General features: G+C 39.0%; 1 protein-coding gene across 1 annotated transcript in view; it reads left to right on the top strand.

Moving 5' to 3' along the window:
• The first annotated feature begins 6,852 nt into the window (after nt 1-6,852).
• The window catches only part of LOC137651340 (haloacid dehalogenase-like hydrolase domain-containing 5), a 47,215-nt gene continuing 33,345 nt past the window's right edge, over nt 6,853-20,722 (top strand). The window contains exon 1 of the mRNA XM_068384629.1: nt 6,853-7,007. Within this exon, the coding sequence (XP_068240730.1) occupies nt 6,903-7,007 (105 nt within the window). The 5' untranslated portion in view covers nt 6,853-6,902. The remainder of the gene's footprint in view (nt 7,008-20,722) is intronic.

Here is a 20,722-nt window from a genome sequence, read left to right as displayed (position 1 = left end):
ATATATATATATATACTCGTATATATATATATATATATATATATATATATATATATATATATACTGTACAGTATATATATATATATATATATATATATATATATATATATACTGTACAGTATATATATATATATATATATATATATATATATATATATATATATACTGTATATATATATATATATATATATATATATATATATATATATATACATGCATGCTAGTGTACGCAACCCGTCAAAAAAGACTCATAAATATTTAAATATAAACAAAGGGCTAATTAAAATGTAACCCCATTTCGTATTCAAGAAATAATACTGTAATGATAACTTATTCGACCATTTGATATTAAATCATATATACCACCACAGTATTATTATTATTATTATTATTATTATTATTATTATTATTATTATCATTATTATTAATGTTGTTGTAGATTTGAGAACAAAGCCCCCAGAGTTATATAGCTGGACAGGATTAGAAATGAAACTATAAGAGAGATTACTCGAGTACCGTGTGTGGATGAGATCATGCCGAGGGGTAGATGGAGATGGTTTGGGCATGCTCTTCGCTCTCCCCAAGAAAGATTAGTTCACCAAACTTTCAACTGGGCTTCACAAGCCACTAGAAGAGTGGGAAGACCCAGGCCTACATGGCTGTGTATTATGAAACGTGAAGTAGGAGATGATGAATGGAGAAGTATTGATTTAAAAGCTCAAGATAGAGACGACTGGCGAAATCTAACCGAGGCCCTTTGCGTCAATAGGCGTAGGAGGAGATGATGATGATCATTATTATTATTATGTCAACAAGAAGACAACTAAATTATTATTATTATTATTATTATTATTATTATTTTCTTTACTACTAAGCTACAACCTCAGTTGGAAAAGCAGGATGCCATAAGTCCAAGGGCCCCAACAGGGAAAACAGCCCAGTGAGGAAAGGAGGAAAGGAGAAATAAATTGTTTCAAGAACAATAACAACATTAAAATAAATATTTCCTATATAAACAATAAAAAAACTAACAAAACAAGAGGAAGAGAAATTAGGTAGAATAGTGCGCCGAGTGTACCCTCAAGCAAGAGAACTCTAATTTTGTAGTTCACCAAAACAGAAATAAACATTGCATATCAGTACAGTTAAAAGACCATCTCAAGTATGAAAGAAATCTTATTTTAACGTCATGAAGGATTTGTTGAATCCTTCAAAGTAAGCAAGAAATGACCAACCACAACCGGATTTCACCAGCTGACATAGGATATGCACTTATTCTTGGAAGAAAGAGTTAAGTGGATCCTAGGAAGGGCTAATCTCTTACGTCACTTGTGGACTGAAGCCTTTTCTCTCTTTCTTTTAGACATAATTAAGGGCCATAGATTTATTATTATTGTTAGTAGTAGTAGTAGTAGTAGTGGTAGTAGTAGTAGTGGTAGTAGTAGTAGTAGTAGTAAGAAACTATTCATTAAATAACAAAGGAGAAAAGATAATCAACTGATAGGCCTATACGTTTAATGAATTGGTCTAGTTAATTTCCTGCACCAAATCGTGTCAATTTTGTATTTGTTCTGTAAAAGCTAAACGTTAAAGACCACAAATAAAAAAGTTGCGTAATAACTCTTTAATAAACGAGCTAGTAATATATCGATCTATGAAGCCATATAAGGACTGTAGAGAGAGAGAGAGAGAGAGAGAGAGAGAAGAGAGAGGAGAGAGAGAGAGAGAGAGAGAGAGAGAGAGGTCGTGCATAATAGTTACCCTTGAAGCTGACAACTGCTGACCACAGGATTTTCGTTACATCACCTTCAAGTTCATTCTGTAGGGGTCAGACGCTGACCTTACCTTTGACCTTGCCGGGAGGTGAAACTAGAATTAGAAAGGAAAGACCGGGAAGTGGTGACGTCATTCGGAAAGTGGTGACGTAATGACAAGCGTGGTGTAATGAATTTGTGATTTCGTGGGGTGCTCGTCGGAGATACAGTATATATATATATATATATATATATATATATATATATATATATATATATATATATATATATATATATACACACATATATATACATATATATATATGTATATATATATATATATATATATATATATATAGATTATAGAGAGAGAGAGAGAGAGAGAGAGAGAGAGAGAGAGAGAGAGAGTGAGAGAGAGAGAGAGAGAGAGAGAGAGAGAGAGAGATGTATGGACTGTATGTATGTGTGTATATATATATGTATATAAATATATATATATATATATATATATATATATATATATATATATATATATATATATACAGAGAGAGAGAGAGAGAGAGAGAGAGAGAGAGAGAGAGAGAGAGAGAGAGAGAGAGAGAGAGAGAGAGAGAGAGAGTTGTTATAATTATTTTTAACTTTGTTATGGCCGTTAATTAATAATAATAATAATAATAATAATAATAATAATAATAACAACAATAAAGTAATCTTAATAGAAATAACAATAATGAACAGCAAATGGAAAAACTGTGAAGGTTACACATCTGCCCTCAGACCGAAAACCTTTCTAAGGCTTCACAGATAACGGCACAGCGAGAGTCGCTTATTGCAAGCACCAAATGTCTACGTTAACCACATTATCATCGTTATTATCATTATGAATTGTGAAATCAGTTTAGTAATAGCCTAGTCAAGTTCACATGAGATCAGACATAATATGTTTCCGCTTAATGAATAAACTTTTACAGAATAGTGTACATAGGCTTATGGAAAAAGAGAAAAACTAAAAAAATGACATTGGAAACATTGTGTATGAAAGATGAATCTGTAATTTCAGTCACTCACAATATAAAGTTGTTTTGTTTATTCTAAATAGTAAAGCCACTTAAACAATAAAAAATATAATTGTAATGCAATACTTTTTTCTTAATACGTTAGGAACTATAGAACAATACATTGAAAACAGATTTTCATCTTTTATTGGATTTTTTATGAATAGGCCTAGCTCTCTTCATAATTTGAAATTTTTCTATGATGTATTTATAAGTGTAGATAAACGTGATTATCAGAATTTCGAAGACTAAAACTAGACATTCATGTCACCAAAACATATTGAAATTCAGGTATTTGAATTATGAAGATTTCTTAGCGATTTTTTGTGTGTTGTATATAACGGTAAAAGCAGCAATTTCGAGATATATATATATATATATATATATATATATATATATATATATATATATATATATATATATATATATATATATATATTAATCAATTGGTAGAAGACTTGTAAAGCTTCTTACAACACAAGTAAACTTTTCATAACAAAAATATCTCTTGACATTACTTTTTTTTAGAATGATTTATTGTTAATTTGTTCTCTTCAGTTATTTATTTCCTTATTTCCTTTCCTCACTGGGCTATTTTTTCCTATTGGAGCCCCTGGGCTTATAGCATCTTGCTTTTCCAATTAGGGTTGTAGCTTGGATAATAATAATAATAATAATAATAATAATAATAATAATATGCTTAGGTAGACCTACTTAGCTGCTATATAGCGTTTCGACATTGCTGCTAAACTAGTTTGAATTGGATCGTGTAGAACACAGTTTAAGGAGAAACCACATTTGGTATTCTGTGTGGAATCTAAAATCCATTTTATACTTGGAGACTACGAACGAAATATTTGCTCCAAACATGGGTCAACATATGTAGGTCCGCATGTTGCTTTATCGGGTAGTACAGTACAGTACTGTACCTTGAACATTGATCGACAGTAGAACCTTGTACTGTTATCAATTCGGGCTCATTTTCTTTATTACCTAATATATTGTCATTTCTATTTTTTCCTTAAATCTCTCATCTAAGGCTATTTTTTTTTTTTTACATTTTGTGCAATATTGTTCGTCATGATAAAAACAATATTTTATTCAAGTGTAAACGCAAAACACAACCGAAAGAAAACCTTCTCTCTCTCTCTCTCTCTCTCTCTCTCTCTCTCTCTCTCTCTCTCTCTCTCTCTCTCTCTCTCTCTCTCTGATAATTAGCCTGTTTAAAATTGTGATATAAGAAAATTGATGACAGTGAACACAACCAAACGTGTAAGCTGAACTAGCGCTGGCTTCTCTTCAAAGCACTGGGTCTAGTTCTTTAATTTGTTCATCTTTGCTCCACACGCATCCACTTAAGCATGTATAAATGATAGGTTATTAACGCCCAGACACAAATGAACACACACACAATGTATATATATATATATATATATATATATATATATATATATATATATATATATATATATATATATATAATTTCACTTGTCAGTTTCACAAGTGACACCCAACATCCACAAGAGAGAGAGAGAGAGAGAGAGAGAGAGAGAGTCTGCATCTACCTCGTAAGGAAGGCCAACGAACCTCGTGTTTATTTGTTTGCTTAATACCACAATAACCGAAAATGAGATAAGAGAAAATATCAATTTTTCTCCAAATGGTAAAAAATATTATTGTTTCAGCATATGACTTGAATATATAGTACATGGCTCTTTCAGCTTTTAGTTGACCAGGGCACCAGCCACACGTTGATATACTACCACTAGAGAGTTATTGGGTCCTTTGACTGGCCACGCTGTATTACATTGAATCCCTCTCTGTGGCTATGGCTCATTTTGTCCTTGCCTACACATTATTATTATTATTATTATTATCATTACTTGCTAAGCTACAACCCTAGTTGGAAAAGCAGGATGCTATAAGCCCAGGGGTCCAACAGGGAAAATAGCTCAGTGAGGGAAGGAAACAAGGAAAAATCATATATTTTAAGAAGAGCAACAATATTAAAATAAATATCACTTTATAAACTATAAAAACTTTAACAAAACAAGTGGAAGAGAAATAAGATATAAGATAGAACAGTGTGCCCGAGTGTACCCTCAAGCAAGAGAACTCTAACCCAAGACAGTGGAAGACCATGGTACAGAGGCTAAGGCACTACCCAAGATTAGAGAACAATGGTTTGATTTTGGAGTGTTCTTCTCCTAGAAGAGCTGCTTACCACAGCTAAAGAGTCTCTTCTACCCTTACAAAGAGGAAAGTGGCCACTGAACAATTACAGTGCAGTAAGAAGAATTGTCTGGTAATCTCAGTGTTGTCAGGTGTATGAGGACAGAGGAGAATATGTAACGAATAGGCCAGACTATTCAGTGTGTGAATATGTAGGCAAAGTGAAAATGAACCGTAACCAGAGAGAAGGATCCAATATAGTACTGTCTGGCCAGTCAAAAGACCCCATAACTCTCTAGTGGTAGTATCTCAACGGGTGGCTGGTGCCTTGGCGAGCCTACACCGAATAGTCTGGCCTATTCTTACCACATTCTCCTACACCCGACAGCACTGAGATTACCAACCAATTCTTCTTCTCCCAAGGGATTAACTACTGCAATGTAATTGTTCAGCGGCTTCTTTCCTATTGGCAAGGCTAGAAGAGACTCATTGCAACAATGGTAAGCAGCTCATTGAGAAGGACACTCCAAAATCAAACCCTTGTTCCCTGGTCTTGAGTAGTTCCATAGCCTGTGTACCATGGCCTTCCACTGTCTTGGATTAGAGTTCTCTTGCTTGAGGGTACACGCGGACATGCTGTTCTATCTTAATTCGCTTCTTCTTTCTTATATAATTTATATGTTATGAACGTAATTTGAAGCTGTAACTGTTCTTGAAATATGTTGTTTTGACTGTTTATTCTTCTCTGGTAGTTTATTCATTACCTTATTTCCTTTCCTCAGTGGGCTACTTTTCCCTGTTGGAACCCGTGGGCTTCTAGCATCTTGCTTTACCAACTAGGGGTATAGCCTAGCTTGTATTAATAATAATAATAATAATAATAATAATAATAATAATAATAATAATAACATTGTTTACAGTCACGTAACCCTCTATGAGTTCTGTATTTTCAAAGTTTGATGGTGAGAACAAATGCAATCACACACACACACACACACACACATATATATATATATATATATATATATATATATATATATATATATATATATATATATATATATGTGTGTGTGTGTGTGTGTGTGTGTGTGTGTGTGTGTGTATTAACAAATGCAGCCGATTCTACTGTAGTCTACTGTAGGACAAAGGCCTCAGACTTGTAAATAGACCTTGATATCACCACGCTGGCCCCTGTGAAATGGTGATGGTGAGAGATTTTTATCTGATCGCTCACAGCAAATCAACCTTCAGTAGTATGTATGAATGGCCCTGACTAGTGCAGCTTTGCTGAGCTTGACGCCCATCAGAAAAGTATATATATATATATATATATATATATATATATATATATATATATATATATATATATATATATATATATATATATATATATATATATATATATGTGTGTGTGTGTGTGTATGTATGAATGTATGTATGTATATATGTTGTATTATATACTGAGAATCGTTTTTGTTCTCTTGTCTTCCCTTCATGAATGAGTGCTGCTGTCATGCGCTGTTCAATTGCCAACAAATTATAGACATTTATTCCTCCCAAAAATACACCAGATTTTTCTTTTTGTAAAACTTCATACGTTATTAAAACTATTTTAATTGCTATTCATAGAAATGAGGCAACGCCGTCAATACTAAACCAGCAATTAATAACGCAAATAAAGTGAATGACGTCATGAAAAATGTGCGCTTCTCCATTCAGTCTATAAAGGCGCTATGGTAATTATCTAGAGGTAACGCCTTGACCAATCACGAACGACGGGATGAACGATGACGTCACAATGCAGTAAAGCTCAGCCAATCAGAGACAACGTCTGGCAAAGACGTCGGTCCCGGCAGTGCCAGGCAGACAGTCAGTCTGCCACTGCCAGACGCACGATTGGCTTTACTGCAGTGAGCCAGTGATGGCTACGTCTCGGGGAGTGATAATAGTAAGAAAGTGTGATAAATTAAAAAGCCCGACGGTGCAGAGATGCGCATGCACTATCCTCCACAGACAATACAGCCAGGTAAGCTCTAAACGCTTTAGAGGATCAATGTGAAATCGGGTAAAAGGGCCTAAACCGGTGTTATTGTCCTGTCCTCGTATTTGTTGGTCACACAAAAGGACTAAGCTAGCAGAAACCTCCTGGCAAAGGCGAGGGTAATTTTCCCAGAGGATAAGGGAGGACACGCACTCTCAGTTTTACATACTTTTTTTTGCTTTATATAATGAGGTCAAGGCCCGCTTTTAACCTAAATGTTGCAGCAGTGGCTGGTTTCCATGGTGACGGCGAAAATTTCGTCATAGCGTAGCCTGCCCTTGGAAACTTCCACAATTTTACTCTTGAGGAGTATGCCGTTGCAGATTATAGTTTTTTTTTATCATTGTTTATTACCCTTTTTTATTGAACGATATACGAGAAATGTAACTGGATTTCACAATTACCCATGTCAAAGTTTTCCTAATGTTAGCAAAGCGTGTTTGATGTTCAAGTACCGGCCTCTTAATTCTCCCTTTTTTTGTAATTTTCATACATTATTATTAAAACGTGCTCTACTGTCCTCCCCTGCAAGTATGTTATTAAATGGTCCGGCATAACAAATTTATTTGATCGTATTTAATCTGCATTTACGCATGCCGATTCCAAGAGGAAAACTTTATATTCTAAAGATATAAAAAAGTATTATGTAAGAATCCTCATTAGAAAGACAGACTGAATACGGTAGCCTTCCCTCTTGGGTGGGAATACCTTCCTACCCTCCCCCACCTATCCCCCTCCTAGATATAAAATTACGTAACGAAATGAGTGCCAGAAAGACCCTGATAGTATAACCTTGGCCGGACTTGGCACACGAATTTGATTAGTTTTAACGATATCGTCACTATCTCGAAGTGTTTTTGGTATATTGCAAAAAGATGATTAACGTTCTCTTTATTTAATCCCAAAACCTCTGTCTCCTTGCCTTTAGTTCAAGATCTAAAAGATTTCAACTTGCCCTTGACGTTCGCTCGTGTCATATGGATCGAAGCCAAGCAGCGAACATGTGATGCCCTTTGGCAAATGCCGTTGTGATTTGCACCTGTTCTTAATTTTCTCTTCCTCGCATGTTTGAACAAGGGCTTGTTGCCTGCAAAGTACTTGGGGGTAATCTAAAGCTTTTTCCACCAAAACTTATTAATAACAGCTTAAATTTCATTTTGTTTTACCTAACAAAAATTAAGAAGTCTTTACTTTAATTTTTGGAAGCGTAACTTAACAATATATGTAGTATTGATTTTGTCTGTTTGCCTATACAGTATGATGCTGATGAAAATTGTGTTATTTTGTAGTAGTTTCATTTATATTTGTAAACAATGAAGTATATGAAGGGAGGATTTTTCAAGACTCTCTCTCTCTCTCTCTCTCTCTCTCTCTCTCTCTCTCTCTCTCTCTCTCTCTCTCTCTCTCTCTCTCTGGATGTATATACACACATTATATATATATATATATATATATATATATATATATATATATATATATATATATATATATATATATATATACTGTATATATATATATACTGTATATATATATATATATATATATATATATATATATACTGTATATATATATATATATATATATATATATATATATATATATATATATATATATACTGTATATATATAATATATATATAATATATATATATATATATATATATAATATATATATATATATATATATATATATATATATATATATATATATATATATATATATATATATATATATATATATATATATATATATATATATATATATGGGTTAGCCTATATTTTTAAATAGTAATGAATTATCAATATCAGAAATCCACTCGTATCCCCAGTTAGATCAAGTAACACCCAAGTACAATAATAAGCATGAGTGTGGTATACAGCCTTGTAAAGTACTTCCCAGTGTTTGTGTAAGGTTTTTTTTTTTTTCCCAGACAATTCCCAGGGTAATGGCTCATGTGATAGGTGGGATGTCAGCCTTGCCCTACTCTGTTAACCTTAGGGAATCGGTGTCTGATGAGGAGGGGGGTGTTGGGTCGTTGTTGGTTTAGTGACATTGGTGCACCTTATACAGTGGAATGCAGGCATTACTCATGTCACTATCCCCCTTCCCTATCCCTATTCTACACTGCTTAATGTGGAATGGGATATTTAATTTAATTAAACTCTAATGATTGTTAGGTGGTTTGTATTTTTTTTGTTCTATTTCAAAACAATTCAATCAGAGGGCATTAGGAATTGCTAAGTTTTCTCTTGTGAAGTCTGACAAGTTCACCTCCTCACATTTTCAAGGTGCATTTTTGTTTTACTCCGATTCTCATCTCGTCCAGGTCTTCATCTCTTCTCCTAATCTGTGAGCAGTGAGGCTTCTGAAGGAAAACTAGAAGTAAACTATAATGCACTACACTGCATTTGTTTTTTATCACCATTAATATCACTTGTTTGGTGATAGCATTTGGTCAAACACCAACTTTTTTAGGAGAAAATTATAACTGATTAAATTGTTGAAGGGTGTCAACTATGGTAAATTGATGAAAGAATTTAAGTATCTACATTACATGCAAATGATTGGGTTAATTTTGCCTTGAGTGTAGTATTTTATGCAAATGGATCGGCTAATACTGCATAGTGCAGTATTTTATGCAAATGGCATGGCTAATTCTGCATAACGCAGTATTTCATGCAAATAGTCAGGATAATTTTGCAGAGTGTAATATTTTATGCAAATGACCAGGCTAATTCTGCATAGTGAAATATTATGTGCAAATGGTCAGGCTAATTCTACATAGTGCAATATTTTATGCATATGAGCGGGCTACTTCAGGAGAGTGCAATATTTTATGCAAATGGTTGGGATAATTCTGCATAGTGCAGTATTTTATGCAAAATTGCTAGGTTAATTCTGCAGAGTGCAGTATTTATGCAAATGGTTGGGATAATTCTGCATAGTGCAGTATTTTATGCAAAATTGCTAGGTTAATTCTGCAGAGTGCAGTATTTATGCAAATGGTTGGGATAATTCTGCATAGTGCAATATTTTATGCAAATGGTTGGGCTAATTCTGCGTAGTGTAGTATTTTATGCAAATAGTTGGGATAATTCTGCATAGTGCAGTACTGTATTTTATGCAATTGGTTGGGATAATTTTGCATATTGCAGTATTTTAAGCAAATGGTTGGGATAATTCTGTGTACTGCAATATTTTATGCAAATGGTTGGGATGATTCTGCAGAGTGTAGTATTTTATGCAAATGGTTGGGATAATTCTGTGTACTGCAATATTTTATGCAAATGATTGGGATAATTCTGCATAGTGCAATATTTTATGCAGATGTTGGGATAATTCAGCTTAGTGCAGTATTTTATGCAAATGGTTGGGATAATTCTGCATAGAGTATATTACTTTACTCTAAGAATCCTCTGTAAATTATGAGAGTATACAGGTACATTATGTGTACTCTTATCAATAGAGAAAGTAAGGCAGGACTTTTACATGTAATGAAAATCTGGTCAGCATGTTTGATAGGTGTATCTCTTCTTGTGTGTCAAGATACTGAATCAAGGACAAACCCTGATTCAGAGATGATTGTAATCATGCTTATGTGGAAAAGTGGAAATCTTATCTTTAGAAAAGTAGTAGATCATATTTGAGTTGGAATTATTATACTCTAAGAGCTGTTGCTCAGAGTTTTTGCTTCCATTAAGAAAACCCTTTCAGGTACAACCCAACGACATGAATGGTGGGCTACCTTCAAATCTGTACCCTGGTGGTGACTTAACAGTGATGCTTATGCATTCATCAGATAGCTCTATCGCTTACTGTCTGTCCAAAGGAAAAGGCAACCCTTTTGGCTGTTGTGTTTGACAGTAAGCATACTAAAGAGAGACTATCTTCCTCATTCCTGTTGTCCTGTAGCTAAACAAACTAGTTGAGCTTTTTGGTCCCATGAAATCAGAATGCCTACTGATTCTTGATATTTATTGGTAGAGGTGTAGACCAAACTAGTATTTTTCCTGTTTTTTATATAAATTTACTGATTCATTAGCTTCTAAGTTGTCTACTATTTTTCACAAGTAAGCAAGAAGAAGTTCTTTTTGCACTTGGAGAATTAGTAATGTTACAATACAGTACAAGGTGAATATGTTGGCGGTAGCTCAAGCCCTACTGATTACTGCTCAATTACCATACCTCCCCCATTGTAAAAAGTTTATGCATGTATTTGGGTACAGCGTCTTAGTACATATGCTGAAGGTAATCATCTGTTCCCTAGTGTACAGTTTGGCTTTGGCAAAGGCCTTGAAGTATGTAATCTCCTTCTTAAAATTTCCAATGGCGTACAAAATCCCTTGATTGTGGTCTGGAAGTTCATTTGATTGGCCTTTTTTCCTTATTACTGCCTTTGTCCGTGTTAATCATGAAGCCTTTGTTTTCATACTTAAACAGATGCAAGTATAAGTATGTGGGTGTTTTCTTAGCATCATATTAAAGTTTTCAGTAATAGATTGCAATGAGTAGTTATTGATGGGCACCATATTATTATTATTATTATTATTACTTGCTAAGCTACAATCCTAGTTGGAAAAGCAGGATGCTAAAAGCCCAGGGGCCCCAACAGGGAAAGTTGCCCAGTGAGGAAAGGAAACAAGGAAAAAGTAAGATATTTTAAGAACAGTAACAAAATTAAAATGAATATATACTATATAAACTTTAAAAAAACAAGAGGAAGAGAAATTAGACAGAATAGTGTGCCTGAGTGTACCCTCAAGCAAGAGAACTCTAACCCAAGACAGTGGAAGACCATGGTACAGAGGCTATAGCCCTACTCAAGACAAGTGAACAAAGGTTTGATTTTAGCGTGTCCTCCCTCTAGTCTAATAGAAGAGCTTCTTAACATAGCTAAAGAGTCTCTTCTACCCTTTCCAATAGGAAATTAGCCACTGAACAATTACAGTGCAATAGTTAACTCCTTGGGTGAAGAAGAATTGTTTAGTAATCTCAGTGTTGTCATGTGTATGAGGACTGAGGAGAATCTGTAAAGAATATGCCAGACTATTCGGTGTATGCATAGGCTAAGGGATAGTGACTATAGGAATATTTGATGTTATGCAGGGTGGTTTCCTCAGCCCTCAGTCCATTACTTTTCATAATATGCAGTATTGGCATATGTAGTTAGGCAAGAAAATAAGTCAGTTCTACTTACTTAAATTCCATCTCCTGATGTAGAACTGTGATTGGTGAAGCCATTTATGAGAGACCTAGCTAAAATTAGTGCATGTTACTTGAGCTTTTAGCATCCTGGTTTTGCAACTAGTGTTGTAGCTTGCTTATAAAATAATAATAATAAGGGAACCATAGAAGAAAAGATTAATAACTTTACTTCTGCATTTTAAAACTAATGATGAGTTTGATACTGTCTATAAGGTGAATTTAGTAAAATCTTCAAATAAAGCAAAGTAAACACAGCAAGAAAATGTGGAAGTAAAATGAGCATTTTTTTCTTTTTCCAGCTCTTCCCTATAATAGTTAAACAAAATCCATTGAATGATAGCTACAGGATTCCCTAATAAAACTGGAAACATAATAATCAAGATATTGATAGGGAATACGTCTTGCTCGTCAGGAGTGGCATTGAGTTTCAATCAAAATACTGTACAAAATAAAGGGATGTAGTTCTACTATAAAGTATCTACCGTAGTACATGCAGTAGGCTTTTTGTCAGAAGCTGTTCATAGTTGCTTGTATCTGCCAGTGCATGTGATATTAAAAAGAAGTTCTGAAAGTTATTTAGCTAGTGAAACAAATACTCAAAGTGGGTATATTTCAGTTTGTGTGATATCTGAGTAAGAAGACCAATAAAAAACCAATGAGACAGAGGGTGAGCAAGCTTTGATAGTAGTGTGAATGTGTCAGAATTATATTATAGCATTAGTGATTGGACACTTTAATTCAAATTATTTGCTTATGTAAACAACATTGCAAATTGTGTGTGCCTGTTTGGTATTATTTCCAAGTTGTTATACTGTTAAGTTACTTCCTTAAACATGTATTATTATATGGCAGGAACAAAGGCATTGCTTATAGATGGAGGGATGAAATTAGAACAAACCATTTATAGCACAGAAAACAAATAAAAAGCAAAAGACAAAAAGCATATCGGGCAGAATGGAGAATGCAAAAGCTTTTAGCACCACCTCCAATGCAATAAGGAAGACTCACTGTAGCTGAAGCCCAATATAGTGTCCATATTATTATTATTATTACAATCGAAGCTACAACCCTAGTTGGAAAAGCAGGATGCTATAAGCCTAGTGGCCCCCGTGATGAAAAGAAACAAGGAAAAATGAAATATTTTAAGAACAGTAACAACATTAAAATAAATATATCCTATATAAACTGTAAAAAATTTAACAAAAGAAGAAGAAGAGAAATTAGATAGAATAGTGTGCCCGAGTGTACCCTCAAGCAAGAGAACTCTAACCCAGGACAGTGGAAGACCATGGTACAGAGGCCATGGCACTACCCAAGACTAGAGAACAGTTGTTTGATTTGGGAGTGTCCTTCTCCTAGAACAGCTGCTTACCATAACTAAAGTCTCTTCTACCCTTACCAAGAGGAAAGAAGCCAATGAACAAGTACAGTAGTTAACCCCTTGGGTGAAAGAAGAATTGTTTGGTAAGGTTAGTGTTGTCAGGTGTATGAGGACAGGGGATGATCTGTAAAGAATAGGCCAGACTATTCGGTGTATGTGTAGGCAAAAGGATAAGTGAACCATAACCAGAGAGAAGGATCTAGTGTAGGACTGTCTCTCCAGTCAAAGGACCCCATAACTCTCAAGCGGTAGTATCTCAACGGGTGGCTGGTGCCCTGGTCAACCTGCTACCTAAAGTTGGTAAATGACTTGGCAATAGATATGATTGGTCAAGTTAGGTTTGCTATTTGATTATTATTATTATTACAAGCCAGGCTGTAACCCCTGTTTAAAAAAGCAGAATGCTATAAGCCCAAAGACCCCATTAGGGAAAGCAGCCCAGTGCAGAAGAGAAACTTAAAAATAAGGAATACATTATAAAGAAATAATGCAGAAAACATAACTTTAAGCCATGAAAATTTTGAATATAAAAATAGCAGGCACTGAATGTTTTTTATGTGGTGTACTTTAGTTCACACATCAAATGGTAATATCTGTCTCATAAGGCTTCAATTGCTCTATAACTTTGTCCAATTTTTTTTTTATTTAGTCTCAAAGAGTGTAGGAAATTACTGGTATACAATACCATACTAAGCAATGTGATATAAATGAAGGACAAAGATGCAATATATGGCAGATTGAGGTATTTTACCAACAAAGTTAAGTACTTTATTGCAGTATTTCAGATACAAAACAATGTAATACAGTACAGTATTAAGATGCATGATGTCCTGTAGCCTATATGTTGTTATGTACCTGTAATGTAATGCATCTCAGTGTCATGAAAATATTACTAACTTGATGCATACTTTATAATTTTGTGATAGGGTTTATTGTACGTAAGTAAGTAAATAATTTTTCTATGGTTAGGTAGGAAGTGTTTCATATAAGTACAGTACAGTGATAAGCAAGATTTCAATAGAATCTCTTATTTCTATACTCTACTTACCTGATGCTTATTGCTGCTTCTCGTCTTCTCGAAGCTTGATGTAATCTACTTTTACTTGTAAATTTTCAATATTAATCTTACCCGATGATCATGTAGCTGTCAACTCTGTTGCCCGACAGAAAAAACCTAAGGTCGGGATACGCCAGCGATCGCTATACAGGTGGGGGTGTACAACAACAGCGCCATCTGTCGAGTAGGTACTCAGGTACTTCTTGTCAACAAGAACCAATTTTTCCTCTGTCGTGGCACCGGCAAGACCTACTTGGATACGCTGTTGTTTCTGGAGTTGTTTTCACGCATTTGGTGATGTATTCGCTCTAGATTTTAGCTTTCGCTATTCAGGAACTATTATCATTAGCTTATCAAGCTTTTTGATTAGATGATGAACTTTGCTAGATTTTGGATTCCCCCCCTTGGCTAATTCAAGAATTCAAGATGTCTGACCATTCTCAAGTCCCTAAGTACAGGCAGTGTAGCGCTAGGGACTGTTCTAGGCGTCTTCCGAAGGCCTCTATAGAGCCTCACACCGTTTGTTCCAATTGTAGGGGTAAATCCTGTCAATTGGAAGATCGATGTGAGGAATGCGCTGGGCTTTCGGAATTCGATTTTAATGAATTCCTAAAGAATGCACGTAGGCTAGAGAAGGATAGGATCAGGAGGAGTTCTTCTCGCTCGTTTGATTTTTCCTCTCCCCATGCCCCTCAACCTATTCCTTCCCCTGTAGTGGTGACTCCCGACCCTGCTACTAGTGCTCAACCCTCCATGGCGGACATGATGCGTGCCATTCAGGCTCTTGGTGACAGAGTGGAGTCATTAGCTAATGACCGGAATCAACTTTTGGCCGATGTCAAAGAGTTGAAAGCGAAAAGTGCAGTGGGAAGTGTAGTGAGTGCAAGTGCGGTGAAAAGTGTCAGTGTCAGTGTTGCGCATGAGGGTGCATCTGTTCGTGCCAGTCGTCCTCCCAGTCCGGGACCTCTTGCAAGCTCCCAAGCCCAGGGGAGAAGCAATGTCGAAGGACCAAAGGGTTCGACAGGCCTTGATCAGCGTACGGATGTACCCTCAGTGGTTGCGGACTTATCTGTCAGAGATCGTCCCATCCACAAACAGACGAGTGAGCCCATTCATTCCTCGTCTGTGGAAGAAGTTTCTAGGAAGAAACGTTGGACCAAGGTCTCACGACCTCTCAAGCGCAAGGTCCCTTCCGAGCGAGTCCAACGGCCCAGGTGTAGCCACTGGGTCAGTTCGGACTCGCCGCAGTCTTCCGAAGACTGCACACCTCCCAAGAGAGGTAGAGTGGTTCCGCAGCAGGCAATCACTCCGTCTGTTGCCGCACCAACCACGGTAGACCCTAAGTGGTCCATGCTGCAGACTATGCAGTCTCAGCTTGCTTCATTCATGCTGAGAAGGTTGACACTGCACCTGTTAACCTACAACCTGCCACGGTTGTGCGCTCAGCAGATACTGCGGCTGCCTGCTCCCACACTCCACCTGTGAGAGCTCCACCACCGATGCGCAGTCGACCCTGCCAGACGCATGTTCATGCGGCTCCCTCCGTTGACATGCGTGAGCTACCGCATCAGCAGTGGGAAGGTGCTGTCAAGCTGCCGTGTTTTGACGCAATGCGGCAGTCTCCGCAACCCACGGCAGTCCCTCCCACGCACCAGCACTCCGCTTTTGTTGTTGCCAGCTCGCAGACTGACCAGCAGCGGCATGATGTTGGATCCAGTGCAGCTACGCATGCACCCGTGCTGCCGGATTCAGCCGTTCAGCTTTCTGCTCCACCTTTGCCACTTCCTCCTCAGCTTTCGGATGATGGAGTATCTGATGACGACGAAGCTGCGCATTTGGACGATCCGCACTCCGACATAGAAGAACCCAAGTCTACGCCTCCCTCCTTAGACTTTAGGAAAGTCCTTGCCCTGTTTAGGGAATTGTATCCGGAACAGTTTGTGTCTGTAACCCCGCGCTCACCTCCCTCCGAGTTCGCTTTAGGCATGCTCAGCAGCTCCTGCCTTTACGAAACTCGTACTCGCGCGCTCATCCAAGAGAGCTTTGAGGGTACTGGGAGAGTGGTTGCAGTCCAAGAAGCAACTGGGGAAGACTGCCTTCATCTTTCCGCCTACCAAGCTTGCTTCCAAATCTAGCGTCTGGTATGCCACGGGAGAGGAACCCGGCTTGGGAGTTCCTGCCTCTGCCCAGGGCGACTTCTCAAGTCTGGTTGACTCTCCCCGCAGGCTGGCTATGAGACGCTCTAAGATTTGCTGGTCCTTTTCTGACATGGACCATCTGTTGAAGGGAGTTTTTCGTGCTTTTGAGATCTTCAACTTCCTCGACTGGTGTTTGGGAGCGTTAAGCAGAAAGACCTCCCCTTCGGATAAGGACTCTGCCATGCTTATCATGTCTGGCATGGACAAAGCCATTCGGGATGGGTCTGGTGAGCTTGCGGCTTCGTACGTGTCTGGAGTGCTTAAGAAGAGAGATCACCTTTGCTCCTTCTTGTCTGCGGGGATCACACCATGCCAGAAGTCGGAGTTGATGTTTGCTCCGCTTTCCAAGTGTCTCTTTCCGGAAGAGCTGATCAAGGGGATTTCTGCCTCGTTGATCCAGAAGGATACCCATGACCTGGTGGCGTCTTCCGCACGTAAAGTCACAGCTTTACCTTCCGTGCCTAGACCTAGGATGGACACACCAGCGTCTAGGTTCATCCCGCCCTTTCGTGGCAGAACCTCCAGCAGAGGAGGTACCCGTGCCGACAGTCATCGTGGCAAAAAGAAGAAGGGTTCCAAGTCCTCAAAAGGCAGAATCTGACTGCCTACCTCTCCAGACAGCAGTGGGAGCCAGGCTCAAGAACTACTGGCAGGCTTGGGAGAGCAGAGGTGCAGACGCTCAGTCTGTGAAGTTGCTAAGAGAGGGGTACAGGATTCCGTTCTGGCGCAATCCCCCTCTAGCAACTACTCCCATCAACCTCTCTCCCAACTACAAGGAGGAGGACAAGAGGCTAGCTTTGCAGCAAGAGGTGTCTCTCTTGCTACAAAAGGGAGCGGTAGTCATAGTCCGGGACCATCAATCCCCGGGCTTCTACAACCGTCTCTTCCTGGTAGCGAAGAAGACAGGAGGGTGGAGACCGGTGCTGGACGTCAGTGCTCTCAATGCTTTTGTCACCAAGCAGACGTTCACCATGGAGACGACGAAGTCGGTGCTAGCATCGGTCAGGAAGGAAGACTGGATGGTCTCGTTGGACCTAAAAGACGCGTACTTTCATGTCCCCGTCCATCCAGACTCCCAACCTTTCCTAAGGTTCGTCTTTGGAAAGGTCGTTTACCAGTTCCAAGCCCTGTGCTTTGGCCTAAGCACGGCACCTCTTGTGTTTACCAAACTGATGAGGAATATTGCCAAATTCCTTCACTTGGCAGACATCAGAGCCTCCCTCTATTTGGACGACTGGCTTTTAAGAGCTCCGTCAAGTCGTCGCTGTCTGGAGAATCTCAGATGGACTATGGATCTGACCAAGGAATTGGGTCTCCTGGTCAATATAGAGAAGTCCCAAATCGTCCCATCCCAAACCATTGTCTATCTAGGTATGGAGATTCAGAGTCGAGCTTTTCGGGCTTTTCCGTCGGCTCCCAGAATCAGTCAAGCCCAAGAATGTATCCAGAGCATGCTGAGAAGGAACCGATGTTCAGTCAGGCAGTGGATGAGTCTAACAGGGACACTTTCATCGCTGGCCCAGTTCATCGCGTTAGGGAGACTCCACCTCCGCCCCCTTCAGTATCATCTAGCTGCTCACTGGAGAAAGGACATGACGCTAGAAGCGGTCTCAGTTCCTATATCCGAAGAGATGAGGTCTGCGCTGACGTGGTGGAAGAACAGCATTCTTCTCAAGGAAGGTCTACCATTGGCTGTTCAGACCCCCGACCACCTTCTCTTCTCGGACGCATCGGACACGTGCTGGGGTGCGACACTGGACGGACGGGAATGCTCGGGCACATGGAATCCGGAGCAAAGAACACTTCACATCAACTGCAAGGAGCTATTGGCAGTTCATCTGGCCTTGAGAAACTTCAAGTCCCTCCTTCTAGGCACGGTGGTGGAGGTGAACTCCGACAACACTACAGCCTTGGCGTACATCTCCAAGCAAGGAGGGACTCATTCGAGGAAGTTGTTCGAGATCGCAAGGGACCTCCTCACCTGGTCAAGAGATCGAAAGATTTCGCTGGTAAAGAGGTTCATTCAAGGCGACATGAATGTCATGGCAGATCGCCTCAGCCGGAAGGGTCAGGTCATCCCCACAGAGTGGACCCTTCACAAGAATGTTTGCAGCAGACTATGGGCCCTGTGAGGTCAGCCCACCATAGATCTGTTCGCTACCTCGATGACCAAGAGGCTCCCGAATTATTGCTCACCGATTCCGGACCCAGCAGCAGTTCACGTAGATGCCTTTCTTCTGGATTGGTCCCATCTAGACCTGTATGCGTTCCCTCCGTTCAAGATTGTCAACAAGGTACTGCAGAAGTTCGCCTCTCACGAAGGGACACGGTTGACGTTGGTTGCTCCCCTCTGGCCCGCGAGAGAATGGTTCACCGAGGTACTGCAATGGCTAGTGGACGTTCCCAGGACTCTTCCTCTAAGAGTGGACCTTCTGCGTCAGCCGCACGTAAAGAAGGTACACCCAAGCCTCCACGCTCTTCGTCTGACTGCCTTCAGACTATCGAAAGACTCTCAAGAGCTAGAGGCTTTTCGAAGGAGGCAGCCAGAGCGATTGCCAGAGCAAGGAGGACATCCACTCTCAAGGTCTACCAGTCAAAATGGGAAGTCTTCCGAAGCTGGTGCAAGGCGAATTCAGTTTCCTCAACCAGTACCTCTGTAACGCAGATAGCTGACTTCCTTTTACATCTAAGGAATGTAAGATCCCTATCAGCTCCTACGATCAAAGGTTACAGAAGCATGTTGGCAGCAGTCTTCCGCCACAGAGGCTTAGATCTTTCCACCAACAAAGATCTACAGGACCTCCTTAAGTCTTTTGAGACCTCAAAGGAGCGTCGGTTAGCCACACCAGGCTGGAACCTAGACGTGGTTTTAAGGTTCCTGATGTCAGCAAGGTTCGAACCGCTTCAATCAGCCTCTTTTAAGGATCTCACATTAAAGACTCTTTTCCTCGTTTGCTTAGCGACAGCTAAAAGAGTCAGTGAGATTCACGCCTTCAGCAGGAACATAGGTTTTACATCTGAAACGGCTACATGTTCCTTACAGCTTGGTTTTTTAGCTAAAAACGAGCTTCCTTCTCGTCCTTGGCCCAAGTCGTTCGAGATCCCAAGCCTGTCCAACTTGGTTGGTAACGAACAAGAGAAAGTACTATGCCCAGTAAGAGCTCTTAAGTACTATTTAAGACGTACAAAGCCATTACGAGGACAATCAGAAGCTTTATGGTGTTCTATTAAGAAACCTGCTTTACCGATGTCTAAGAACGCAGTTTCTTATTACATCAGGCTTTTGATTAGAGAGGCCCATTCTCATCTGAAGGAAGAAGACCATGCTTTGCTGAAGGTAAGGACACATGAAGTTAGAGCTGTCGCTACTTCAGTGGCCTTCAAACAGAACCGTTCTCTGCAGAGTGTAATAGATGCAACCTATTGGAGAAGCAAGTCAGTGTTCGCATCATTTTACCTTAAAGATGTCCAGTCTCTTTACGAGAACTGCTACACCCTGGGACCATTCGTAGCAGCGAGTGCAGTAGTAGGTGAGGGCTCAACCACTACATTCCCATAATCCCATAACCTTTTTTAATCTTTCTCTTGAAATGCTTTTTATTGTTGTTTTTGGGTTGTACGGAAGGCTAAGAAGCCTTCCGCATCCTGGTTGATTTGGCGGGTGGTCAAATTCTTTCTTGAGAAGCGCCTAGATTAGAGGTTGTGATGAGGTCCTTTAGTATGGGTTGCAGCCCTTCATACTTCAGCACCTAGGAGTCGCTCAGCATCCTAAGAGGATCGCTAGGCTCAGTAAGGAAGACGTACTTAAAAAGGCAGAGTAATGGTTCAAGTCGACTTCCTTACCAGGTACTTATTTATT

Source organism: Palaemon carinicauda, chromosome 12 (genome assembly GCF_036898095.1).
Source record: "Palaemon carinicauda isolate YSFRI2023 chromosome 12, ASM3689809v2, whole genome shotgun sequence".
Taxonomy (NCBI): domain Eukaryota; kingdom Metazoa; phylum Arthropoda; class Malacostraca; order Decapoda; family Palaemonidae; genus Palaemon; species Palaemon carinicauda.
Note: the sequence above shows the minus strand (reverse complement) of the source record. Positions and strands in the feature narration are given on the sequence as shown.